At 56.1% G+C, this 25,904-nt stretch overlaps 2 protein-coding genes across 2 annotated transcripts; both read right to left on the bottom strand.

The window, feature by feature from the left end:
* Window positions 1-392: 392 nt before the first annotated feature.
* Window positions 393-4,672, bottom strand: LOC311198538 (dnaJ homolog subfamily B member 13-like; the record flags this gene model as incomplete). The annotated part of the gene is made up of 8 exons (XM_084272513.1): window positions 393-603; window positions 1,295-1,371; window positions 1,469-1,582; window positions 1,766-1,879; window positions 3,107-3,264; window positions 3,769-3,930; window positions 4,214-4,317; window positions 4,605-4,672. 8 exons carry the CDS (start codon window positions 4,670-4,672, stop codon window positions 450-452), a joined length of 951 nt encoding a protein of 316 aa, XP_084128639.1. The 3' UTR covers window positions 393-449.
* Window positions 4,673-5,342: 670 nt separating this feature from the next.
* Window positions 5,343-18,548, bottom strand: LOC311195354 (proteasomal ATPase-associated factor 1-like). Its single transcript, XM_084268737.1, has 12 exons — window positions 18,459-18,548; window positions 18,327-18,367; window positions 17,047-17,150; window positions 16,079-16,168; window positions 14,948-15,046; window positions 13,559-13,709; window positions 11,653-11,847; window positions 9,980-10,071; window positions 8,388-8,503; window positions 7,665-7,747; window positions 6,749-6,831; window positions 5,343-5,742 (listed from the first exon to the last, which is right to left on the bottom strand). Exons 1-12 carry the CDS (start codon window positions 18,503-18,505, stop codon window positions 5,665-5,667), a joined length of 1,179 nt encoding a protein of 392 aa, XP_084124863.1. The 5' UTR covers window positions 18,506-18,548; the 3' UTR covers window positions 5,343-5,664.
* Between the last annotated feature and the right edge of the window lie 7,356 nt (window positions 18,549-25,904).

The raw sequence follows: 25,904 nt of genomic DNA, 5'->3' as shown, positions 1-25,904 counted from the left end.
TGAGCAGCTGAAATGGGGCCCAATGGCCATGGGCAGGGGGTCCCCTCCTGAGCCCAACGCCTGAGGCCATCGCCACCATCCTGGAGGCACCTCAGGGATCACATCTGCCAGAGCCCAACCGTTGTCATGGCTACAGCGAGGCTTGGAGTAAATCTTTTCCCCTACCTCCCAGTACTCCCCTTGCCATCCCCGCACGCCCAAACCCTCCCTGCCCTCATGCATGAGCTGTGCTGGGAGTACTGCAAGCCCCCCTGCTCCCCCCCTCCCCACAAGAATCCTCCATCACCCTCTGGGTTGCTGCAGGCTGGCACCATGTTGGGAAAACAAGGTGGAGCTGAGAGACAGGAGAAACAGCCTCAAGGATCCCAGGGCTGCACCCAGCTCTGGCCTGTGACAGTGCTGGCTCCAGCACTTTATTGGTGAGAGGGGAAGGGGAAGGACATTGTCCCCTAGGAGAGGAGAGCCCTTTGCAAGAGCAGTTTCTGCTCAGCTGTAAGGTTCTTGGGAAAGCAGATGTTGAAGTAGATGAGGAGGTCGCCCTTGCGCCTGGGGTCGTGGAGCAGCGGCATCCCCTCCCCTGGCACCACCTTGCAGTACTTGGGGCTGCAAAGCAAAGGAAGGGGCTGAGGAGCCACAGGACAATCCTGGCCTGGAGCCCACAGCCACGTGTCACGGCACAGAGCCCCATGCACGCTTCTCAGGGGGTTTCTGGAGGTCACTTTGCTCCTCCAGCTTCAACTGACAGCCCGTCCTCCTCCAGCCTCACATCCCCACGTCCCGTGCCCTGTGGGCTCTACCACCCAGCCTTCACCTCACTGCCTTTCCCACCTTTTTCCAGGTCAATCCTGAGGTCATGACACTAAGCTGGGAGGAAGTGTTGATCAGCCTTAGGGTAGGGAGGCTCTTCAGAGGGATCTGAACAGGCTGGAGTGCTGCACATGGGACAGAACAACCCCGAGCAGTGCTACAGGCTGGGGGAGACTGGCTGGAGAGCTGTCAGGCAGAGAAGGACCTGGGGGTGGTGGGTGACTGACCATGAGCCAGCAGTGTGCCCGGGTGGCCAGTCAGAAATAGGCAACCAGGCTGGGGAAGGGGCTGGAGGGCAAATCCTCTGAGGAGCGGCTGAGGGAGCTGGAGAAGAGGAGGCTGAGGCTTAAAGGGCTTTTCCAACCCTGTGACTCTGTGAGTCTGTGATTCTTCCCGAGCGCCTGTTCATCTCCTTGGCCACCGAGCTCTGCAGAAAGGCCCCATCTGGCCACCCAGCCCAGCCATCCATCTGCCCAGCAGCACTTACTCCACAATGTCGTTGATGGGGATGTTGAGCAGCCGCCCGTCCAGCGTTTTCACGTCCACCGTGCAGCCGATGAGGGCCTGCAAGGCACAGGAGTGGGACTCAGAGCTGCACCTGCAGCCCCAGAGGGAAAGCAGAGGTTTGGGCTTGGCCCCGTTGCCTCCCTTGGCTCTTTACCTTTCCCAAGGTGATGGTGCTGACATAGGTGAGGTTGTCGTTGACTCTTTGAAACCTCGGGTGGAGTTTCTCTTGGACAACAAAGGTGATGTCAGATGGGATGATGTTTGGGCCCTAAAATTAAGGGGAGAAAAACCCAAACTGAAAAGACACCTGGGGATGGTTTGCTAGAAACCAAATGGTTTTCTATCAGGACCAGGGAATTGTGCTGGGAGCCATGTGACAAAGTGCCCATGGCCTGGAGAGATGGTTGGTCCTGAGGAAACCCGGCCCAGAACTTCCCACCATGACCATTACCTGGTCTCCTTCCTTCTCAAAGGTGATGCGAGTGCCCCGCTTCCACCCCGGCTGCACCTCGATCGTCAGGATTTTCTCTCTCATGGTGCTTGTCTGACCATCTTCATTCATCACCTGGGGGAGATGAGGGGATCAGAAGAGCTGGCTCAGAGAATCACAGACTGGGTTGGCTTGGAAGGGACCTCCAATTCCCCCCCAGTGCCTCCCTGCCACGGGCAGGGACACCCCCACCAGCACAGCGTGCCCCAGGCCCCATCCAACCTGGCCTTGAACCCTGAGACGCAGCCAGGGGCAGCCCCAGCTTCTCCAGGTACCCTGTGCCAGGGCCTCCCCCCTCCCTGGGAAGGATTTCTGCCCCCCAGCCCCTCTCCAGCTGCCCTCTTGCAGCTCAAGGCCATTTCCCTGGGCCCGGCCCTCCCTGCCCTGGGCACCAGCCCCTCTCCAGCTCTCCTTGAGGGATGGGAAGGGGCTGGGAGCTCTCCCCAGAAGCAGCCTTCTCTCCTCCAGGCTCAGCCAGCCCAGCTCTCCCAGCCTGGCTCCAGAGCAGAGGGGCTCAAGCTCTCCCATCATCTCTGGGGCTCCTGGGGACTGGCTCCCACAGCTCCATGTCCTCCTTGTCCTGCGGACCCCCAAACACAGGGGCAGAATCCCCCTTTCCCAGCCCTGCTGGTCCTGCTGCTGGGGATGCAGCACAGGACAGGGGGGGCTTTCTGGGCTGCCAGCGCACAGTGACAGGTCATGGCCAGTTTCTCACCCACTGGTACCCCCAAGTCCTGCTCCTCAGGGTTGTGACACCCTGAGGGACAGCACGTAGAGGGGGTCACAGCTGCTCTGCTCATCCAGCTGCGTTCAAGCCGGTGCAGAGGAGAGTGAGGGTGGCTCCAACTCCACAGCATGGCAGGGACAAATGGAGTCAGACTGAGCAGGAGACACTCAGGGCTGGAACCAGGAGATGGTGACAGCAGGAAGAGGGATACAGATTGCTGACAGCACGAAGGAGATGCAGCCCCAAGGGAAAATGAGTCTGTGGTTGCCCAGGTAATGCTGTGTCCCCTCTCCAAAATAAGCCCCTTGTTCCCATCAGCTTTTACATCATCCCCTCCTGCTGATTTCCCCATCTCCAGCCAGAGGAGGAGGGTACCAGCTCAGATCCTTCCAGCATCTGTGCTCAGTCTGGTTCAGATTCCTCTCTGTGGCACAGCACAGATGCGGAGTGCCGGGGTCTGCCAAGCCCCCTGAGCAGGACCAGCTCTAAAACCTCAGGTTCTGCCACCAAAACATCCTACAGCCAGAGTCCAGACCCAAATTCCTCCCCCTGCTGAGCTCCCCACCTCCACCCACCCTACGGGAGATCTTAATCTTCTTGGTGCAGCCATGGAAAAGGTCTTCAAGGGAGAGGTAGAGATCCCGCACGATCGGGGGGTCTTGCTTCATCGCTCCTCTTCCTCGCAGCCCTCCGAAGGGCAGGATCAGCTCCGAGCCATCCTTGTCAAAGAACTCTGGGTGAGTGAGCAGAGCAGGGGGTCACCTCACTCTGACCAGAGGTCGGGGAGTCCCCTGGGGTCTCCTTATCACGGAGCACCCCAAGGATGCCAGGCAAACAGGAACCTCTCATCTCCTTCTGCTTGTGACCACATTCCCGCTCCAGCTGAAGTGGTCTTTCCCTAGGAGTGTGTTTATTTTGAATCCCAGGACCTCCTGAGCTGGAAGGGACCCATAAGGCCCATCGAGTCCAACCCCTGGCTCCACACAGGTCAAGTCAGAGCACCCCAGGATGTGGTTGCCCCTCCTGGCTGCTTGCACATGCTGCTGGTTCAAGGGTAACTTGCTATCAACCAAGACTCCCCCAAACCCCTCTCAGCACGACTGGCCTCCAGTGTCTCATCCCCCAGCCTGGGTGTGCAGCCAGAGTCACCCCTTCCCAGGGGCAGAATGCAGCACTTGCCCCTGTTAAACTTCACAGCCACATGCTCATGTGTTAGGAGAGTGTCACCCCCACCTACCTGCAAAGGGGTTGTCTCCACCAAAGAACTCCCTGAAGACTTTGTCAGGGTTGTTGTGAAACACGTAGCCCACGCTCCAGGGGTTCTCGTCCCCAAACTCCAAGGGGATGCCACCTTTGAGACCCTCTTCTCCATACTTGTCGTAGATCCCTTTCTTCATGGCTTAGGGAACAAGGAGGAGTCAGCACCGGCCATGGTCTCCCACAGCAGGGGAAGAGCCTGAGATCCAGGCTGCGATCGGGAAGAGACTGGAGAAGGGCTTCCATCCCTCTCCAAGTGGGATGGCAGCAGGAAGAGCTGCCAGCTGCTGGGGCTCAAGGGCTGATGCCACCTCCATAGGGTGCTAATGACAGGGGGCTTAGACCTCTGGCCGGAGCAGAGGCGTCTCACTGCCAGGCCCACCCCCCCCCCCAGACCCAGGGGCAGGGACTGTCCCCACACTTACGGTCGCTGAGCACATCATAGGCCTCTGCCAGCTGCCTGAACCTCTCCGGTGCCCAGGGCTCCTTGCATTTGAATGGATGATTCTCTAAGGCCAGTTTCCGATAGCTATGGAGGGGAAAAGAAGGGAAAAGCCAGCCTTGCAGCCAGCCAGCCCTGGGGGGGCGGGGACGCGGGGACAGGACACCCCCAGCCCCGGCTGCTCCCTCCCTCCTTCTCCCAGGATTTGTGGCCCTGCCGCTTCTCCCAGGCCCCTCCCTCCTCCCCACCTCCCACTTCAGGGCCCTGCTGCGGAGACACACGGGGCTTCCCCCATCCCCAACACCCCCGTCCCGCACACCCCCAGGGCCGGCCGGCCTTGGGGCTCCCCTCTCCGCCAGGCCGCAGCCCCTCACGCCTTCCTGATGTCGGCGTCCGCGGCCCCCCGCTCCAGGCCCAGCACGGCGTAGTAGTTCTGCCCCATGGCGTCCCGTTGCCATGGAGCCCGGCGCTTCCGGGCCGCGCAGGGCAGCACGGCAGGGGCAGTTCTGCCCTCCCGCCCCGGGCCCCGCCTCGCCCGCGGGTTCCTTCTATTTCCTTTTAAAAACACTTTGGCTTTTTAAAATGAGTTTTCTTGGAGCTCCTGGAGAGAGTCCAGAGGAGGGAGGCACACAGAGAGGATGAAAGGCCTGGAGCATCTCCCCTCCGAGGAAAGGCTGAGTGAGCTGGGGCTGTTCAGCCTGGAGAGAAGCAGCCTGAGAGGGGATCTGATCAATGGGTATCAATATCTGAAGGGTGGGACACAGGGGGACATGGCCAGCCTCTTCTCAGTGTGTGTGGGGACAGGACAAGGGGCGATGGCCTCAAGTTGGAGCACAGGGAGTTCCACACCAATCTGGGGAAGAGCTTCTTCCCAGTGAGGGTGAGGGAGCCCTGGGACAGGCTGCCCAGGGGGGTGTGGAGTCTCCTTCTCTGGAGATATTCCAGCCCCGTCTGGACACCGACCTGTGCGACCTGTCCTAGGGAGCTGCTTTGGCAGGGGGGGTGGACCCGATGGGCTCTGGAGGTCCCTTCCAACCCCTGCAGTTCTGTGAGTCTGTGAAAATGTATTTCCCACATGGTGTTGTGTTGCTTTATTTCAGGCCATTCTGCCATAAGGTCACCCCCACATCCAATATATTTTATTAGTTTGCACACACGCCCCACGCCCCATGCCAGCAGTGAGAAGATGTGTGGCAGCACAAGACCCTCCCTGACACCTCAGAGCCCCTCTCTCCAAATTTAAAAAAATAAAATCCAAAGTTGTCCCACAGTAAGAAACATCCCCAAAACCAGCTGTACAGAGCCCGCTCATCCCAACAGCCTCAGAAGATTCCACAGGCCTCAGAAGCTTCTACACACGCACCTCAAACATACCACCCCAGAAAATAAGCTTGGAAGAGTTACTTTGGTGCAACTCCACACTGATCCAGGCAACTAAAGGTCAGAAAGTTGGTATCTCCTCACTATGCCATCTCTGCAGCACGTGTAAATTTGCTTCTCCCAAGCAGCTACCTGAAAAAGAGGGAGGGGAAAGTGGGATTTAAGGAGAGTTGCTGCTCAAGTGACAGCTAACAGCCTGTTTCTGGCATTGATTCCCTCAAACAGAGGTTCTTCTGTTAAATGCAAAAAGGGGCTGAGACACCAAGGACTTGTGTGGGTCAGATCTCAGCCTCCACAGCAGTGGTACTTAGAAGGGGGAAAACCGGCTGGCAGAGCTGGAGTGGGTTGGGGAGACCTTCTCAGCACCTACAGCTACCTGACAGGAGGCTGCAGAGAGGTGGGCGATGGTCTCTTCAGCCAGGGGACAAGGGGAAATGGGCTCAAGCTGCACCAGGGCAGGGTCAGCTCAGATGGGAGGGAAATGTTCTTCCCTGGCAGAGTTGTGGGGCTGTGGAACAGGCTGCCCAGGGAGGGCAGAGAGTCCCCACCCCTGGCTGTGTTTAACAGATGGGGAGATGAGGGACTGAGAGATCTGGGTCAGCACAGGACAGGACTCCCTGAGCTTAAAGGACTTTTCCAACCTGGTGATTCTGTGGGTTAAAACCAAAAGCACATTTCCACTGGCACCACCAAGCTGAGAGCTGAGGGAACCCATGTCACACTCCCAAGGGCAGCGGAGTGTCTGGAAACACAGGAGCCAGAGGCCTGCTTTTGGGTCCCGAGTCACCAGGGGGCAAGAGAAGAGGCAGCAGTGCCCAGCCAGCTGTTGCTTCTACCCCCAAGGATCCTCCAAGCAATTAATTCACAGTTCAGTTAATTCTGCCAGAGCTGCTACAACACCCAAGCTACTCTGCTGCTTTGGTATCGCTCCTGCATGATGCAGATAAAAGGCCAGAGGGTTTGTTTATGCCAAATATTTAGATTATTTGGGGGAGGGGGGGAAACCAGCTTAAAAGGCAACTGTGTGAAGGAACCTGAGGTGCAGGCTGCCAAGTCCTGAGATAAGGGCAGCTGCCTGCTACCTGGCATCAAGCTTCCCTACACCCCTTACCTGGGGTGATAAGACAGCATCCCTCACCTTGTACACAGGGTCACAGTCCGCTTCTGTGAGATCCAGGATGTAATCGAGGTCTTGCTGAATGATGAAGCAGGTTCCATCGCCTGGCCAGAGGAAGGAAAACAGGGCGATTAGTGAAGTGAGCCACGCTCTTAATTACAGACAGCTCCAGTGGGCCCAGTGAAAAGGCCTGGGCACAGAATCCTGAGGTTGGAAAAGACCTTTAAGCTCATCAAGTCCAACGCAGTCCCCTTCCTGGGCAGCCTGTTCCACAGCCCCACAACTCTGCCAGGAAAGAACTTTTCCCTCCCATCTGAGCTGACCCTGCCCTGGCGCAGCTTGAGCCCATTTCACTTTGTTCCATCTCCTGTCCCCCGGCTGAAGAGACCATCGCCCACCTCTCTGCACCCTCCTGGCAGGTCAGTGGAGGTGCTGAGAAGGTCTCCCCTCAGCCTCCTCTTCTCCAGACTCAACACCCCCAGCTCCCTCAGCCGCTCCTCAGAGGATTTGCCCTCCAGCCCCTTCCACAGCCTGGCTGCCCTTCTCTGGACTCGCTCCAGGACCTCCATGTCCTTCTTATGGTGAAGAGCCCAGAACTGGACTCAGCACTGGAGGAGCAGCCTCACCAATGCCCAGTACAGGGTCACTGATCACAGGGTACAGAGGGAAACATGCTGTGAAGATGTCAGAGAGATGAGAAAAGGCTCTAGCAGCCGAGAGGCGCCCTCAGACCCTATTCTGGAGGAACACAGGGAAGGTGAGGAACGGAACTCACGATGCCAACAGCAGCCATGTAACACAGCTACATCCCCTCACTCATTGCCAGGGACACACTGCCCACACAGACTGTGCTTATATGTAAAAGGGTAACGAAGAGCACAAAGCTCCTCAATTTGCTTCTACAATTTCTACTGGAAGAGGGGAACACTTGAGGTACCTTGGCTGGCGATAAATCCGTCTCGGTATGGGAGCAGCGAAAGCACTGGTGCTCCTGATCTATGGATCACCTGGATTGGAGCACTAGAAGGAGGAGAAGAAACAAGGAAGGTGGTTACAGGCTGTAGTCAGGAGCCCACCCCAATGCGTGAATACGAGCTCAGGGTTAGAAGATAACAGGAGGAACATCTGCAGGACGTGGGGGTGTGATCAGTGATCACCCAGGAGTGTCTGGGAACTGAGCCCAGGGAACACCACTTGTGACCGGCCACCAACTGGATTTAACTCCATTCACCACAACTCTTTGGGCCCGGGGATCCAGCTCTTTTTCTTACCCAGTGAAGCGTAAGCCCACCCAAGCCCTGAGTAGCCAGGTTCTCCAGGAGAATGCCCTAACAAACAGCATCAATGGCTTTACTGAAGTCCAGGTAGACAACATCCACACCTTTCCCTCTTGAACAGGCTGCCCAGAGAGGTGGTGGGTGCCCCGTCCCTGGGGGTGTTCAAGGCCAGGATGGTCTGGGGCCTTGGGCAACCTTGTGTAGATCCAGGCCTGGAGGTTGGTGGCCCTGCCTGTGGCAGGGGGTGGGAACTCTATGATCCTTGGGGTCCCTTCCAACCCAGACCAGTCTATGATTATATGATCCTTTTACTGAGCAGGTCGCCTTCCAGTAGGAGATCATGTTGGTTGTTCAATAACTCACAGCTCCTGGCACACACTCACTTAATATTTCTCACATCCAGCTGATAGATGTTCCCATCCTGAGTCCCTGCTAGGATGTAGGTACTAGAGAGGAACGTGCAGCAGTTGAACGCATCGGATCCGATGAAGAGGAACACCTGAGGACACAGGAACAAATGCAAGGGTCAGACACTGACAGATGAGGCCACGGGACACCCAGAAGTTCCAGGAGCCACAGCACAAACTGGCAAACCCAGAGCCAGGTGAGTAACCCCTCAGCCCTGCTCCAAGATGGGCAGGAGAACAGGTCTCCAGGATCAGTCTCGCCAAGTCAGCAGACACGGCGCAGTCAGGAAATGCTCCTGGATCCTGGGGTTGGACTCAATGATCCTGTGTCCCTGGACTGGGCACTGGTGAGGCTGCACCTCGACTGTTGGGTCCAGTTCTGGGCTCCTCACCGTAAGAAGGACGTCGAGGTCCTGGAATGTGTCCAGAGAAGGGCAACCAGGCTGGGGAAGGGGCTGGAGGGCAAATCACAGGATCACAGAATGGTCTGGGTTGGAAGGGACCCCAAGTTCCCACCCCCTTGCCACAGGCAAATTCAGGGTTCAACTCCCAGGACCAAAAATTCATTTAATATAAAACCCTCTCATCAAGGACGTATCAGATATTAAACTGATAAGAAGAGACACTACACTCTTAGCCAAAAGGCCGAGATTTGATCCTGCGTGGAGTGGCTGAGGGAGCTGGGGGTGTTCAGCTTGGAGGAGGCTGAGGGGAGACCTCCTCACGTCATGATCCGTCGTGTCACCGTGTTGAACTCCATCCCACTGGCCTCTCCCCATCGATCCAAGCTGCCCAGGTCCCTCTGGAGGGCATTCCGATCCTCTGCCAGATCCACACTTCCCCCTAACTTGGTGTCATCTGCAAACTTACTGAAGGAGCACACAATTCCCTCCTCCAAATCATCAATGAAGATATTAAAGAGGGTGGGTTGGAGGACCAACCCCTGAGGAACACCACTTGTGACTCCATTCACCACCATCTTCCCTCTCCAAAAGGAGAGCAATGGACTGCTGACCACCTGAGGTTCCCTTCACACCGTGGTTAAAACACCAGGCAGAACCAAGAGCAGCTTTCCACTCTGGATGCAGGAGGCAGCCTGTGGTTCCTGCACTCACAATGACATCTACTGGCCAGTGTTTAAAGAGCCTTTCATTTAACCCAGTACCTGGGTTAAATTCCAGAGCCAATTCTTAATCCTTAACCTCCCCGCTCTCAAATAAATCTGGCACAGTAGGAAGTACTTTGTGGTACTGGGGTTTCGTTTAGAGCGTATCTGGGGAGCACACAAGCCCAAAGGCAGGTGGATCAGCTCCCCACCACCACCTGGCCTGGCTCTGTCCCGTTGTGTGGCCTGGGGGGGACCTCACCAGGGGAAAGGAACAGGATTAACACTAACCACCTCACTGATCTGGGTTGTTTTGAACCTGGTTTCATTCCTCTGCCCAGTGCTCTGCACAGCCACACAACCCACAGCTTCCAACCCAAGGAAACAGAAGCCAAAGGCCTGATGCCTCTGAGCGGATTTTCTAGCACCTTCCCCAGGGAAACACCTCTGAGAGTCCCCTTACCGGCTGCCTGCTCTGCAGTCCCACTGCTTGAAGCTTCTTATCTTCTCGAGCCAGCAGCAGGACTTTCCCTTCTGTCCCAACCTCACGGTCACCTGACAAAGACATCAGTTAACTCCAGCGGGGGACGGAATGAGCCTTGGTGATACCCAAACCCGACAGCTGAACCCGTAATGGTGTTAACTCTGTACCCTGAGTCTCACAGTTTTGGGTGGCTGGGTTCTCATGGAGAAGGGGGGCTGCAAAAAAGCAGCCAGAAGCTCTCTGCAGGCCCCACAGAGCAAACACCAGATGGCTCAAGGCCGGAGTCGTTGCTGACCAAGGCTGAGCCCATCAGCGATGGTCACAGCACCTCTGGGAACCACAGTGAGGAGAAACAAACCCTCAAGCAGCTGCTTTGTGCCCCCAGAGAAGGGAGTGAAGATGTGAGGAGCTGTGCAGCTACCAAGGGCAGGGAAGGGTGGAGGAGGCACCCCAGGTGCCGGAGAGAAAGATGCCCCTGCAGCCCCTGGAGAAACCCATGGTGGATTGGGTGTCCCCCCACAGCCCATGGATGATGACAGGGAGCAGAGATCCCATCTACAGCCCATGGACGATCCCGTGCTGGAGCAGGTGGGAACACCTGAAGGGCGCTGTGACCCCGTAGGAATCCCAGGTGTGAGCAAGCTCCTGGCAGTGAAACCTGGAGCCTGTGGACAGACAGACCCACACCGAAGCAGGTCTGCTGGGCGGGGGGGAGGGAAGCTTGTGACCCTGTAGGGGACCAGGCTGGAGGAGTCTGGGCCTGAAGGTCGGCTCCCCATGGAAGGACCCACGCTGAGGCACTTGGTGAGGAGCTCAAGCCCCACAGGAAAGGATTCATGTTGGGAGAAGTTCCTGGAGGACTGTCTGCTGTGGGTGGGACCCCACAGTGCAGCAGGGGGAGGGGGTGAGGAATGCCCCCATCCCTCCCTCCCCAGCTAAGAAGGAAGGAAAACAGCTCGTGAGAAACTGACCCAAATCCCCATTCCCCCAGTCCCTGACCCTCCCCGTGCCACAATCTGGGGAAGAAGGGAGCGAAATCCTGGCTAAAGCTCAGTCTGCTGACAAGGGAGGGGTGGGGGGAGGTGCTTTAAGATCTGGCCACACTTCTCATCACCCGACTCTGGTGTCACTGGGGGTGCAGGGCAGTGCCATCAACCAGAGTCTCTCTCCTTTATTCCCTGTTGAGTCTGTTCTGCCCGTGACGCTGATTGTGGAATGATCTCTCCCTGCCCTTATCTCCACTCCTGAGCCCCTCAATATCTATTTTCCCCCTGTCCAGCTGAGAAGGGCACTGACAGAGCAGCTTTGGTGGGTGTCTGGCCTCCAGCCAGAGCCACACCACCACAAGGAAAGAGCCATGTGTCTCCAGTTCACTCCACATAAAGCTTTTCCTTTATAATACTCAAATTCCCTGGCTGTGTAACAGTAACTGAGACACCCCAGGAGCAATTAGAGAGACTCAATCGGTCTTAACCTGCTTGATAACGCTCAACTCCTCCACAGGACCAGAGTGCTCTGGTCTGGTCACCCAGGGTCCCTTCCCCAGATAGGAGGGGCACAGAAGCAAGCCCCACACTCAGCATTATTGGTGACAAACCTAAGCAGTTTGGGCTAGGAGAAGAAATACGAATTTTTAAGAGCAAGATCCTTACTAGGAGCTTTTTCAGGTGAGCCCAGGTTGAGGGAGCTGTCAGCAGCACCCACAGCGATGCCGTTGACAGGAGAGCCACAGTCAGCGATGACACCCAGGCAGGAGGATTTCCCGCAGTCCCAGAGAAGCACGGTGCCATCCCTAGAGCAGGAGAGGACATTTCTTCCCCGATCCACAATGGCAGTGTCCAAAATACCTGTGTCAAGGCAAAGGCCACAGTCAGACAGACAGCATGGAAGACAGACAGACGCCGCAGCTCATTGCCCAAGGTGAACTCCGCTACAAGCCCCAAAGTGCTGATCCCAGACTGCCACCGGTCACACGCAGCCAAACTGGCTGAGCTGGAACAAGTCTGGAACGAGGTGTACGGGGAAGGCAACAGCTCCCAGCAAAGCAAAGCATATGGAGCAGGAGCCATCACCTGGCACAAAGGCAGATTATCACCAGTATCGTGGAAGAACTTTTCATGGTCAGGGTGCCGGAGCCCTGGGACAGGCTGCTCGGGGGGTGTGGAGTCTCCTTCTCTGGAGATATTCCAGCCCCGGCTGGACACCGACCTGTGTGACCTGTCCTAGGGAGCTGCTTTGGCAGGGGGGTTGGACCCAATGGGCTCTGGAGGTGCCTTCCAACCCCTATGCTTCTGTGACTTCATGAATCACCAGTAAAATAATTGGCAACACCTTGCCTCAGACTGAGCTGATACCACAGCTGAGTTTCCAGCTCCAAAATCAGCCTCTAACTTGGACAGAAGTCCAAGCCCAGCCCAACTCTGGATCATGCTAAGGCTTGTGTGGGGCAAGAAGCATCCACATCATCCAGCTACAGCAACATCAGAAGCACAGTTCATTCCAGTTGCTAACATCCCCAAAAGAGTTAACCATGGGGATGTTGAGTCTGGATCTGAAAAATGATGGTTAGAGGATTTAATTGATGCTTTGCAAATCATCTGAGGAGCAGCTGAGGGAGCTGGGGGTGTTGAGCCTGGGGAACAGGAGGCTGAGGGGAGACCTTCTCAGCACCTCCACTGACCTGCCAGGAGGGTGCAGAGAGGTGGGTGATGGTCTCTTCAGCCAGGGGACAGGAGATGGGACAAAGAGAAATTGGCTCAAGCTGCACCAGGGCAGGGTCAGCTCAGATGGGAGGGAAAAGTTCTTCCCTGGCAGAGTTGTGGGGCTGTGGAACAGGCTGCCCAGGGAGGGGGCTGAGTCCCCACCCCTGGGGGTGTTTTAAAAAAAGGGTAGATGAGGTACTTAGGGTTATGGTTGTGCTTAGGATGGGAATGGTTGGACTTGATGATCTTAAGGTCTTTTCCAGCCTTGTGATTCTATCAAGCTCCCAGAACTCAAATAGAAATATCTGTAGTGACTGCACTAGATGAAACTCTTCCTGTCATCGCCCTGTAGAGAGTGGCCTTCAGCCTCACCCTAGAGCTGTTTATCCCAGAATCTCCTGACTTGGAAGGGACCCATATGGATCACCGAGTCCAACTCCTGGCTCCACACAGCTCCAGCCAGGTTTATCCTCAGAACCGGCACATCTTTTAAACGCATTTCAGATTTCTGAGGGGGCAGAAGCCAAAGCCCACAGCCCTGGCCACGTGCCACTCAAAATCTACCTCTGGCTGGGCTTCTGTAGCCAAGTCCCAGCTTTTATTGACCCTTGGTTAGCCCTGCAGCCAGGGCATCTTCACATGGTGACATCCTGAGACTTGGAGGAGTCAAAGTATTTCCCCAAAACCCAAAGGAGAAAAAGGAAAAAGGGGTTGTCTTATCTTGCCTTACAAGGGAGGCTTCTCCCCTCCTGGGCAGCCTGTTCCAGTAGGCTGGTGACTGACCGTTACCCCTCAGGCACAAAACAGTTATACACATGGCAGATGAAGCAGTATTTAAAGCCTGAGCACTCTGTACCTCCTTTGTGACCTTTAAATGTTACTACGCAGCTGGCATCTTCTGCTGACCAGATCTTTAGCTGGGCATCCATTCCTCCACTCAGAACCACCAGGCCCGATGGAAAAAACCTGCAACAATTCACATCATACACATGGCCTTCCAACAGTCTCTGGAAAACAAAGAACTACGTGCTAGTTCCATTGTTATCACCCTTACACAGAGCGACTCTTGAGCTGTGACACTGGAGAAGAGGGGATTGTCCCTCTCTGCTCTGCCCTCGGGAGGCCCCAGCTGGAGTCCTGTGTCCAGAGCTGGGGCCCCAACACAAGAAAGATGTGGGACTGTTGGAGAGGGGTCAGAGGAGGCCACAAAGATGATTAGAGGGCTGGAGCACCTCCCCTACGGAGAAAGGCTTAAGGAGCTGGGGGCACCTCACTGCAGCCTTCCCTTCCCTAAAGGGAGCAGATAAACAGGAGGGGAAATGGCTTATTAAAAGGGTAATTAATGGCAGGACAAGTGGGATGGATTAAAGCTAACAGAGGGGAGGTTTAAATTAGATATTAGGGGGAAGTTCTTTCCAGAAAGAGTGGTGAGGGGCTGGAACGGGCTGCCCAGAGAGGGGGTGGGTGCCCTGTACCTGGGGGTGTTCAAGGCCAGGTTGGATGGGGCCCTGGGCACCCTTGTGTAGCTCCAGGCCTGGAGGTTGGTGGCCCTGCCTGTGGCAGGGCGGTTGGAACTCTGTGATCCTTGGGGTCCCTTCCAACCCAGATCAGTCTGGGATTCTAAAACTTGGTGTTCACACGTGGGCAGTGGATTAAGCTCAAATCCTCTGGGTCTGGGTTCTTGCAAGGGAACTCATCTCAATTTGAGGCAGGCACAGAGCTGGCAGGTCCACTTTGTGCCTCCCTCCACTGCTGGAGTCGCTAATTACACAGCAAAGGATGCTACATTTGGTTCTAAGAACGGGTGAAATGTCTTTATCCATTGCTAAACAAGCAGCTGACAGGTCAAGCTGCACAAGAACCACAGTAACCGGTGTTTCTAGCCACGACCCAGTTAATTCATCACAGGCAGGAGTCTTTTTCCTCACCTCTTCTCTACTGCAGAAGCCAATTCAGGGCTTGCAGCACACAGGTTAGGAGCTGTCATTCCTAACCACCCTTTCTCGTTTTCAACCTGGGATTTCCCTCTGGATTGCCAGCCATCATTTCCCTTGGGAGCAGTCAGGCTTTCCAAGAGATTGAACTTCAAACCTCCCAGGTGGATAATTTCAATTAGCTCTGCAACCAAAAGTCAGGTTCCCACCTTCCCTAGGCCACAGTGTATGGGTAGCCTGACTGAATTCATGGTCAAAGGACTTTGTTAAGGTCACAGCCAACACACAACATCAAAGCTAGATGCTCTTACTCTTATTTCTCCATTTGCAGCCTGCCAGATTTTCATGGTCCCATCTGTGCTGGTTGACACGCCGAGCCCACCGCCGCTGGAAATGTCGAGACAGGTAACCTGCAGGAGGGTGGAAACACCAAACATTAGCTTTGTGTCACCTCCTACATAGGGTTTTCTGCTCCAGAGCCTAATTCCTTGCTGGGGGAGACCTGCTAAGTACATCCCCGGGTGCTACTGTCACCCCCAGACATACACTGCTGGGGGGATTTAAAGCACCTCGCAGAGTTTCCATCACCACGGCTTCACAGTTCCAGCCTGGTAACGCTCTTCTAACACTTAACACCCTTACACAAGGACAAGAATCATCGAATCACAGACTGGTCTGGGTTGGAAGGGACCCCAAGAAACTTCCAACTTGAAGCCATCGCCCCCTGTCCTGTCCCCACAGACACTGAGAAGAGGCTGGCCATGTCCCCCTGTGTCCCACCCTTCAGATATTGATAACCATTGATCAGATCCCCTCTCAGGCTGCTTCTCTCCAGGCTGAACAGCCCCAGCTCACTCAGCCTTTCCTCACAGGGGAGATGCTCCAGGCCTTTCATCATCTCCGTGTCCCTCCTCTGGACTCTCTCCAGGAGATCCCTGTCCCTTTTATACCAGGGAGCCCAGAACTGAACACAACACTCCAAGTGTGACCTGACCGGGGCAGAGCAGAGGGGGATGATCCCCTCCTTTGACCTGCTGGCCACGCTCCTCTTCATGCACCCCAGGATCCCATTGGCCTCCTTGGGCACACTGCTGGCTCATGGCCACCCTGTCACCCACCAGGACCTCCAAGTCCTTCTCTGAAGAGCTCCTCTCCAGCAGCTCACCCCCAGCCTGTACAATTCTTTCCCAAGTGCAAGACTCTCCACTTGCTTTTATCAAACCTCACCTGGTTTCTCCCTGCCCAGCTCTCCAGCTTTCCCAATCACAAGCAACTTCCCCAAGTTTCTCTGATCCTATAACATTTAATGACCCAGTTCAAATATGAAGTCACACTGCTGGTCAACCCTCAGACCAAGCATGCAACACGCCTGAGACACGCTGCGAAAGCTCGGGGTCAGTCCCATGTGTTTCCCCCCCACCTCATTTCACAAGGTTACTTACACTTTTCTGATGAATCCTGGAAAAAGTTGTGTAAGGAGCCAGAAACTTTGTGGATGCATTTTCATGTGGACAAGAAATGAGAATGCTTTTCTAGAGGAGGGAAGAAAAGGGAAGAAGAAGAGTTAGAAGGGCCGTCAGGCTGTCGAGGTGGAACTGTGGTTTGGACCTGGCTGTGGTCTCTCAAGAGCCTGAGGAGGGATGAAGCAGAGTGTTGGGCTTGCTTCGTTCTACTGCTGCAAGACACAAAGCCTGGGGTGGGAAGTGATGGCCATTATGGCCACAGGAGTTGGCTGGGCCTGTGTAGAGCCAGGAGTTGAACTCTATGATCCATGTGGGTCCCTTCTAAGTCAGGAGATGCTAAGATTATGGGACACACGACCCCAGCATGATCACAAAATCCCAGGGGTTGGAAGGAACCTCAGGAGATCATCAGGTCCAACCCCCTGCCAAAGCAGCTCCCTAGGACAGGGCGCACAGGTCGGCATCCAGACAGGGCTGGAATATCTCCAGGGAAGGAGACTCCACACCCCCCTGGGCAGCCTGTCCCAGGGCTCCCTCACCCTCACCAGGAAAAGTTCTTCCATGAGAAGATACTGGTGATCTCCTGCTCCATATACTTTGTTTTGCTGGGAGCTGTTGCCTTCCCTGTACACCTCGTTCCAGACCTGTTCCACCTCACCAGTTTGGCTGTGTGTGACCAGTGGCAGTCTGGGAACAGCAGCTTGGGGCTTGTAGTTGAGTTCACCTTGGGAACTCAAGATGGGTCTTGAATACCTCCAGAGAGGGAGACTCATGAGCGGATGCTACGGACCAGCTCCAGGACCCAGCACAGGCGAGGTGCCAAGGACAGCTGGATAATCCATGCAGGGAACTGGGAAACAGTTTTAGGCTCTTATTTTGGCTGGTATAACAGTACCACCCCTTCACACACAGAAGGCAGTTACCGATCCCCCAGCCCACCCCAGCACCTCGGTGACTTCCCCAACCACGAAGCCCTCGGAAGCAGCGATGTCAGGGACGCCCTCATTGCTGAGCCCACGGCGGGTCAAGCTGCCGTACAGGGTGGGCTTCCCTGTGGGGAGAACAGCCATCAGCTCAGCCACCTCTCAACCCCACCCGCTCCCCAGCTTATCTTCCCCTCAGCCCTCCCCAAACCACAGGGCACCCCTCCCAACCACCCTCAGCCCTCCCTGAGACACAGGAAACACTCCCAACCGCCCTCACTCCTTACACAGCCCCCCAACTGCCCTCACCTCTCCTAACCCACAGCAACCCTCCACCCCCTTAAGCCCCAGACTTGAGGTATTTAAAAGGGGTGTAGATGAAGAGCTTAAGGACATGATCTAGAGGTGGACCAGGCCCTGATTGGACTCGGTGAACTCAAGGGTCTCTTCTAACCCAGGGGATTCTAGGATCCTGTAAATGCTATTAGTTTCAACCTCAGGTTTAGCACTGTAAAAGTGAGTAAGATCTTGATTAACCTGACAAACACAAGGAAAAGTTATGGATTCAGCTGGACCTGAAAGGAATTTTGCTGCAATTCTTTACACCAACCCAGCCTGGAGCATTTTCATATAATTTAGCCCTTAGAGACAGATTTTAGAACAAAACATGAGCACAGAGTTGAAAACTATTCACTTGCCCTGTTTATACTAGATAAAAACCTAATTAATTTCTTAAGTACTGCATCCAGCTCTGGAGTCCACAACGTAAGCAGCACATGGGACTGGAGGAACAAGCCCAGAGGAGGCCACGGAAATGATCAGAGGGCTGAAGCACCTCTGCTGTGAAGCCAGGCTGGGAGAGGTGGTCTGGGTCAGCCTGGGGAAGAGAAGGCTCTGGGGAGATCTTACAGCACCTTCCAGTCCCTGAAGGGGCTACAGGAAAGCTGGGAAGGGACTTTTCAGAAGGGCAGGGAGACACAGAACGAGGGGGGATGGGTTTAAACCGGAAGGGGGGAGATTTAGATTGGATAATGGGAAGAAATTCTTCCCTCTGAGGGTGGTGAGGCCCTGGCACAGGGTGCCCAGGGAAGTGGTGGCTGCCCCCTCCCTGGAGGTGTCCAAGGCTGGGTTGGATGGGGCCTTGAGCAGCTGGGGCTGGTGAGAGGTGTCCCTGCCCATGGCAGGGGGCGGGACTCAACCATCTCTGCGGTCCCTGACAGCACTGCCCGTGCTGTGTCCCCGTGTGCCTCCTCTCGCCCCAGCCTGCCACCCCCTGAGCCCCCCCACACCGCCTCAGCACTCACCAGGGCTGCGGCAGCTCAGCCAGGCCTCACCCTCGTCCCTCCTGCGGAGAGGAAGAGCGGCTGTGAGCGGAGCCGGAGGAAAGAGAGCAGAGAAGGGAGCGGGGGGAAGGGGACCGCGAGGGCGGCGCCCACCTCAGCGCCGGGCTCCAGTCGCTCTGCACCCGGAGCGCCGCCGCCATCCCAGCGCGGCCGACGCCGCCTCTGCCGCCTGCGGCCTGCCCGCCGCCCCCCACCAAGCGCAAAGGGAAAGACGCCGCCAGTGAGCGGGCGCTTCCGCGGCCGCGCCCCGCCCCGTCACCGGGCTTAAAGGGGCCGCGCTGCGCCGCTGGGTAGGCACGGGGAGGGGTATGGGGGGGGGAGGGGGAGGGGGAGGGGGAGGGGGAGGGGGAGGGGGAGGGGGAGGGGGAGGGGGAGGGGGAGGGGGAGGGGGAGGGGGAGGGGGAGGGGGAGAGGGAGAGGGAGAGGGAGAGGGAGAGGTATGCGGGGGCCGTGGGGGGCGGTGCTGGACCCCCGCGGGAGTGGCATAGAAAGTGCACAGCACGTGCCTGGGCGAAAGGGCGGGTGGGGGGTGAGGAGGGTGCTGAGCACCCACGGGTGGGGTGTTGGGCACCCGGAAATTTGTGTAGGGGGCACAGGGGCAGGGGAGACAGGCACACCTAGATTTGGGAGGTTGCTGGGCACCCGTGGGTGGGAGTAGGGGAGATAGGCACCGGTGGGTTTGGGAAGGTTCTGGGCCCCCATGAGTGGGCGGTAGGGTGCATGGGGTGTGAGGGGTGCTGAGCTCCTCCTGGGGTTGCATGAGGACACCCACAGGGGCAGGGTGGGAGGGTGCCCCCAAAAAAGGGGGAGGTAGCACCCCAAACCCTGCTTCCTTGCTCCAGCCTGGCTCAGCGATGGCGAGACCCGGGCACGCCAGGAACCCTCCATCGTTGGAGAAGGCTGAGGAGGAGGAGGAGGACCCAGTGGACGCCATGATCTCACGCACGGGCTGCGCCGCGCAGCACCGGGAGCTGCAGGACTGCATGGCGGCGCGGCAGGACTGGCGCCATTGCCAGCCCCAGGTCCGTGCTTTCGGCGAGTGCATGGCACGCCGGCAGCGTGACACCCAGCCCCGTGGAGCAGCACCTGGCTCACACCAAGCCCACCCTGCTTCACCACCTGGGAACTGAAATCACTGGGGACCTTTGGTGCTGGTGCTGTCACCCAGCCCACCCCCAGTGGCCCAGGTGTGGGGGGCAGCCACACACCCCTGACCCCGATTTTCTGGCAGCAGCACTGGGGAATTAAATCTGTTGGTGGCCAAAGGGCTCCTTTCTGTCTGTGCCACCAGGGGGAGGGGATGCTTCTGGGCACAGATGGGTGTTTCCGGTCCAAAATAGCCCAAACTGGGAGCGCTTGGGGTACCCAAGCTGAGGCTCGGCTCTGCAACAGCCCTACCACGGATTTCTACTCTGTGTCCTTCCCTGTGCTGTCCCAAAGCTTTTCCAGCAATGGTCACAGACTGCTCAGGGCTGCGAGGGACCTCAAAGATCATTGAGTCCCACCCCCTGCCATGGGCAGGGACACCTCTCACCAGCTCTCTACCACGTCCTCTCCCAGCCTGGATTGACAGTGAGGATTTCCCCGACCCAAGGGCAGGACCCTGCACTTGTCCTTGTGGAACTTCATGAGGTTCCCCTGGGCCCACTTCTCCAGGTCCCTCCGCATGGCATCCCGTCCTTCCAGCGTGATAACCTCATGTTCCACAGGAGAGGATTGGGGTGGGAGGGGGGAACGGGGAAGGCAGAATTTCTCTCGTGAGAAGCCGCGTGGGGGTGGGGAAGGTGCTCTTCAGGAGTGAGAGGCTGCTCTGATGCTGCCTCCATGGAACAAAGCTATGAAAAAGAAAAGAAAAAGGCATTTGGGGGAGCTGGAAAGGACAGGCTGCCCACGGCATCTCCCGGGGGGCAGAAACTTTGAGGGCATCTCCTTGGGAGCTGGGTACAGGGGCTGCCAGCCAAAAATCACAACTGGCACAGGACTCCGAGTTGAGGGTGATGCCTTGAAAAGCAGGAATCAAAACTCCCCAGCCTTGGTGGCTGTTCAGCAGGTATTGTTTATGGTGGTGCTGGGCGCACAGGGGATCACATGTGTTTTCCTGCTTCACTGAGTCCTCCCCTGCAGCCTTGTCCAGCCTTGGCTGCTCCTCTCCAAGACACCGGGGACACAGCCTGGGCTTCAGCAGACTCATCTGGCCAAGCACCTTCTTCCTATTGGTTGGAGGGAGGGATCCCCAAGTGGGATCACACTGCAGGCTCCCCTTGCAGCCCCTTGCCACAGGACCAGAGACGCCTGTAGCTCCTTGTAGCACTCTCGCTCCACGCTGCACAGAGTGTGGATGACCTCGAGGACCAGCTACTCCTTGTCCATGTCCATGGCTGGGTGTCTGCTAGGAGAAGGCTCCATGTCCGTGCTGCTCATGGCCTGTCCCAGACCTGTCCATGGCCCTGCTCTTGGTCAGTCTCCAGTGGCAGATCCAGTGGGAAGTCTTGGTGAAGGGCTGGCCCTGGCTCTGTCCCCAGTCCCTCAGGATCTTGATGGGTCTGGAGGGCTGGCGATGGCTTGAGAGCTTCCAGCTCCTCCATGGCACCGGGCCAGGGCTCGGGGAAGGAGTAGCGGGCCTTGGTGAAAGCCCATCTGAGAGAGATGTGAAGAGAGAGACAGCGGCATCCCGACCGCTGTGGAGGGAACACGGTGCTGGGGTGTGAGACTCATCTAGAGGTCAGCCTTGCTTCAGGGCCTCTGGGTCGAGCCTCGGGGCTTCAGGGCCTATCTCCACTGCAGCCCCTGAGACGCTGCTCAGCATTCGGGGGCCTGGGTGAGGGTCCCCTGTGGGTGCTGCTGGCCCCGTTCCGAGCCCACCCACATCCCCAGGCACCAGCACACCCACTGGGATACCAGCCACCTCCACCCCACTTTTTGGGGTGCCAGCGGTGCCTGAGGCCAGCTTGTGCTCGCAGGGGTCGGGCACTAAGGGGCTCGCACCCAAACCAGGGGAGGGAGGGAGGAAGGGATAGAGGGAAAGGTTGGGGGATGGATGGATGGATGGATGGATGGATGGATGGATGGATGGACCACAGCATTAGGAACAGAAAAATATTTATTGCTCCAACATTGCAGATGGGGGGTGACCCAGGGGATTCCCAGCCACAAAGCCAGCGGCAGATCAGGAGCTGGGAAACGTGTTCTTCGCCTTGTTCTTCGCAGTGTCACCCCCAGGCCTTGTGAAGCACACGTAGAGAGGCTGGCAGCAGCTCAGGTGGTTCTGCTTACATGACATGCACACTGGTTATGCCAGTCTCTCAATTATTGCTAGTAGAATACATAGCTGATTTCAGGGATGTCTTAGCTGTTTGGTGGAAGCAGGTTGACCTCCTAAGGTTCAAGTCCTCTTAAAGTAGAATCATAGACTCATCAAATGATAGAATGGTCTGGGTTGGAAAGGACCAAGAGTGGGAAGCACTTCACCACGGATCATGAAGTTCCAACCCCCTGCCACAGGCAGGCCCACCAACCTCCAGGACTGGATCTACAAGGCCCCACCCAACCTGGCCTTGAACACTTCCAGGGATGGGGCACCCACCACCTCTCTGGGCTGCCTGTTCCAGCCCCTCACCACTTTCTCTGTAAAAAACTTCCCCCTAATATCCAACCTAACCCTTCCCTTCTTCAGCTTCACTCCATCCCCCTTGGCCTGATGGTGAGATGTGCAAGGGAGAGAAAGAGGAGGACCCAAGCTGTAACTGTCTGTTGTTGAGGAGCAAGACCTTAGAGTTAGAAATGTGATGCTCAGGAGTTACCAACGTGCAAACTGTACTGTAGAATTTACTGGGAAGGGAAGGGACCGTAGATGGCAGTCTCTGTAGATCTCTCTTTTCAGCACTCTTCAGTGCTGGTCTCAGGGTTTAGAAAAGCTGGAAAAGATAGAGAAGTGTGAAAGCATGAGGAGAGGTCTTGAGAACCTTTCCCTTAACCGAGTTTGTAGCTGGTGAAGAGGTGAGGGCCTGTGTTAGGTTTTTAAACTCCTGAGTGATCTGCAGAAGGTGAAGAGGAAAAGGTTTGCTGTTCCTTTCAGGTAGAATGTGTCATCTAATACATTTTCAGGTGACATGTCCACAAGAAATGCCTTGGGAAGTCCTAATGGCAAGAACTTGAAGGTGTAGAAAGCTCTTGTGGATTTTAAAGATTGTTAGACCATTTAGTAGATGAAAAGACACCGGAGGCTGTTAAAGGCCTCTTGGTCAGCAGGTGCCTGAGCCTGCAGGCTATCAAAGCTGGGAGAGTATCTGTCAGGCGTTGCCGTACGTGTTTGCATTTTTCTTCTCACCCATCCTCCACTGATCTCTGAGGACAGGTCACTAGGTGGGAAAATCCTGCTGGAGCAACGGTCTTACATTTGCCATGAAGGAATGAAGGTGCTTTGATTTCCACCCTTGCTTTTGTTACCCCGATTGTCGGCTCGTCCTGATGGTGATGCCTTGAGAAGCAGGAATCAAAACTCCCCAGGCTTGGGAGAGTGGGGAAATGCCAATGGTCCTAAAGAAAGGACTTGAGGTAGACACATTAGTGAAACAGTAATTTATTATACATTCTTGCAAGAGCAGGTGACCTAACAAAGTAGGCACAGCTTTGGTCAGTTTGTAGCACTTTTATACCACATCCTTATTCAAATATCATTAGGTTACCTGATACACGTATACATATTCATAACCTGTCCTGCTTTGTATTAAAATGAGTTCCAAGAAGTGATTTCCATCAACTCCTCCCCACTGCGCCTGCGCACTGCTGTTTGATGGTGGTTGTTGAGGGTCGTGGGCACGAAGTCAGATGGCTCCTCTTCCTCACCGCAAGTAACCTTCGGTCTTGCGCAGACTCAGTTACCCCTTGACTCTGATCCCAACTCCAAGTTGGGTTTCAGCAGGTTTTGTGTACCTTCAAGGACAAGGGGGAGCTTGAACTAGTTACAATGAAATGCTTTGCCTGCATTTGTGACCCATTAGAGACAAGCACGGAATTCATGAACAGATAAGGAGGAGGGGGGTACTGGAACTTGTCAAAGAAGTCATTTTATTTCCACAGAGCACATAGTCCTTGAGTGTGTAAGTTACTTAAAATATGGTATTAGGCTCAAACTTATGTCCCACTTGGTGTTTCTTCTTTATCAGTGAGGCAGAGTCGTTCAAGGGAGGCATTGTTTATAGGAGGTCACCACTGTGGCACTTCAAGCTATTCCTTAACCCTTTACAAGTGTCTTAATGCAACATTTCAGCAATGTGGAGACATAAGTCCACAGCTTTCCCACCCCATCACCCATTACTTAGCAAATTAAGCTTTAGGTGGGTCTCCAGGCCTGGTCAAAACCGGCTGGAGTCTTCTTTTTTTTGTCATGCACCATCATCATGGTGGAAATACTGGGTTCACTGGATTCACGTATGCGTGAGCTTCCTTTCTACAGCACTCTAGCCAGGCAGCAGGGACAATGTCCTTGCTATGGCTATAGTGGTGTGTTGTTCCCCTGCTATTAGACTTTCAGGTCATCACAGCCTACCCAACATGTGCGGTTTCACCTCCCGCAGCAACCAGAGAGGTGGGTGTTGCTGAGACTGAGAGGTCTCTTCAAACTCAGATAATTGGTTTAGAAAGAATCAAGGTTTTCCTGTTCTGTTATCGCTTTCCTTCTAGGCAGAGGCCCCATGCTTCTTGTCGCAGGGTTGCAGATGCCGTGGCGATGTGTGAACGATGCCGCACGATAAAATTCTATGCACTGTGAGGAGCTCTTGTTGTTTTGGTTTTGGTTTTGGTTGTGGCTGGTTTCTATTGTTGTTACAGCTGTGTACACCAATAAAGTTCAGTTTTGTTCAGTTACCAAGAGTTTCTATATATCCTAAATTCTTCTGCAGAAAATACAATAACCCTTTTCAATTTGCAAAAGCAACATTTCCCAGCGTTTTCCACAGTGATTCCTGTTATTCCTGCCTGCTGCTTCCAATAAACTGCCCCTATGGGGCCTGGTCACAGCAGAGCTTGGGGCTCCTGTGCCTCTCATGGGGGTTTAGAGGTGTTCTCCCAACCCTGGGTGTGCCCCTGGGAATGGCCAAGGGAAAGGGGATGACTGGGGAGAGGCGGGGAGGGGAGAGGCAGGGAGGTGAGGGAAGGGGAGGGAAGGGGAAGGGGAAGGGGAAGGGGAAGGGGAAGGGGAAGGGGAAGGGGAAGGGGAAGGGAAGAGGGAAGGGGAAGAGGGAAGGGGAAGGGAAAAAGGAAAAACATTGCAGCCAGAGGTGCAAGTCCCTGGCCAGACTTGCCACATGTGGGCGCAAAGAGCGACTGCCCCCCACTCCAGGTGGGAGGCACCCCCACTGCCCTTAGAAGAGACCAGTCACCTGAAGTGGGCTGTGCAGCCTTGATGCCACAGCGATGGCCACACCCAGCCCAGCCCCCTGCCTCTCTGTGTCCTTGCACAGGGTCTGCTCTGTGTCTGCTCCTGGGACACCCCAATCCTGTGTCAGACCCCCCGCCCCAGCCCTCCACTCTCCCTGTGGAGCACCCTGTCCCCTCCAGCTGCCTTGGGGAGTCCCCCAATTCTCTCCTAACTGCCCTGCCCCGCCAGCCCCAAGTGGGGTTCTAGGGGTTTCCAGGCCTCACCCACACCCCTCATCCCTTCAGGTGGGCACCCCAACCTCCATCCCTGCCTCCTGTGGGGGCCGTGGCACCTGCAGCAGACAGCCCCCACCCCTCTCTCCACCCCAAGACTGAGTTGTCACCCCCCGCCGTGTCCATGGACAGGGAGAACCAGGGAGCAGGCACCCCAAAAACCATTGCTGCCTCCTCCCCCCATGGAGGTGGTTAAGTTGAGCTCAGGGCAGGATGGGGACGGTGGCAGCTGCAGCGCCTTGGCCCTGCTCCAACATGGGGGAGGGGGGAGGGGGCGGACCCTGAGGCTTTCTACAAGGGGTTTGCCACCCTTGTCCATCCTCTTCCAAAACGCAGCTGCTGCTGGAGTGGAGGAAGATGGGACAGGACATCCTGAGCCCAGACACTCTGGAAGGTTCCTGCTGCTCAGGTCCTGGAGCCTTGTGACATTCCTCACCTATGAGCAGCTGAAATGGGGCCCAATGGCCATGGGCAGGGGGTCCCCTCCTGAGCCCAACGCCTGAGGCCATCGCCACCATCCTGGAGGCACCTCAGGGATCACATCTGCCAGAGCCCAACCGTTGTCATGGCTACAGCGAGGCTTGGAGTAAATCTTTTCTGCTACCCCCCAGTACTCCCCTTGCCACCCCCGCACGCCCAAACCCTCCCTGTCCTCATGCATAAGCTGTGCTGGGAGTACTGCAAGCCCCCCTGCTCCCCCCCTCCCCACAAGAATCCTCCATCACCCTCTGGGTTGCTGCAGGCTGGCACCATGTTGGGAAAACAAGGTGGAGCTGAGAGACGGGAGAAACAGCCTCAAGGATCCCAGGGCTGCACCCAGCTCTGGCCTGTGACAGTGCTGGCTCCAGCACTTTATTGGTGAGAGGGGAAGGGGAAGGACATTGTCCC

Source organism: Gallinula chloropus, assembly GCF_964237585.1.
Source record: "Gallinula chloropus genome assembly, chromosome: 1".
NCBI classification, from domain to species: Eukaryota; Metazoa; Chordata; class Aves; order Gruiformes; family Rallidae; genus Gallinula; species Gallinula chloropus.
The sequence above is the reverse complement of the archived record's forward strand: the minus strand, read 5'-3'. Positions and strand labels throughout refer to the sequence as shown.

Bases quoted from the DNA above. Each gene is read 5' to 3' on its own strand.
- LOC311195354 (XM_084268737.1), bottom strand. From the start codon at position 18,505: ATGGCGGCGGCGCTCCGGGTGCAGAGCGACTGGAGCCCGGCGCTGAG. The intron at 10,072-11,652 runs GTAAGGATCTTG...TGTCTTTGTCAG, and splicing joins CTCACCTGAAAAAGCTCCTA to GTGACCGTGAGGTTGGGACA. The intron at 7,748-8,387 runs GTGAGTGTGTGC...TCCTCCTTCTAG, and splicing joins CTGGATGTGAGAAATATTAA to TGCTCCAATCCAGGTGATCC.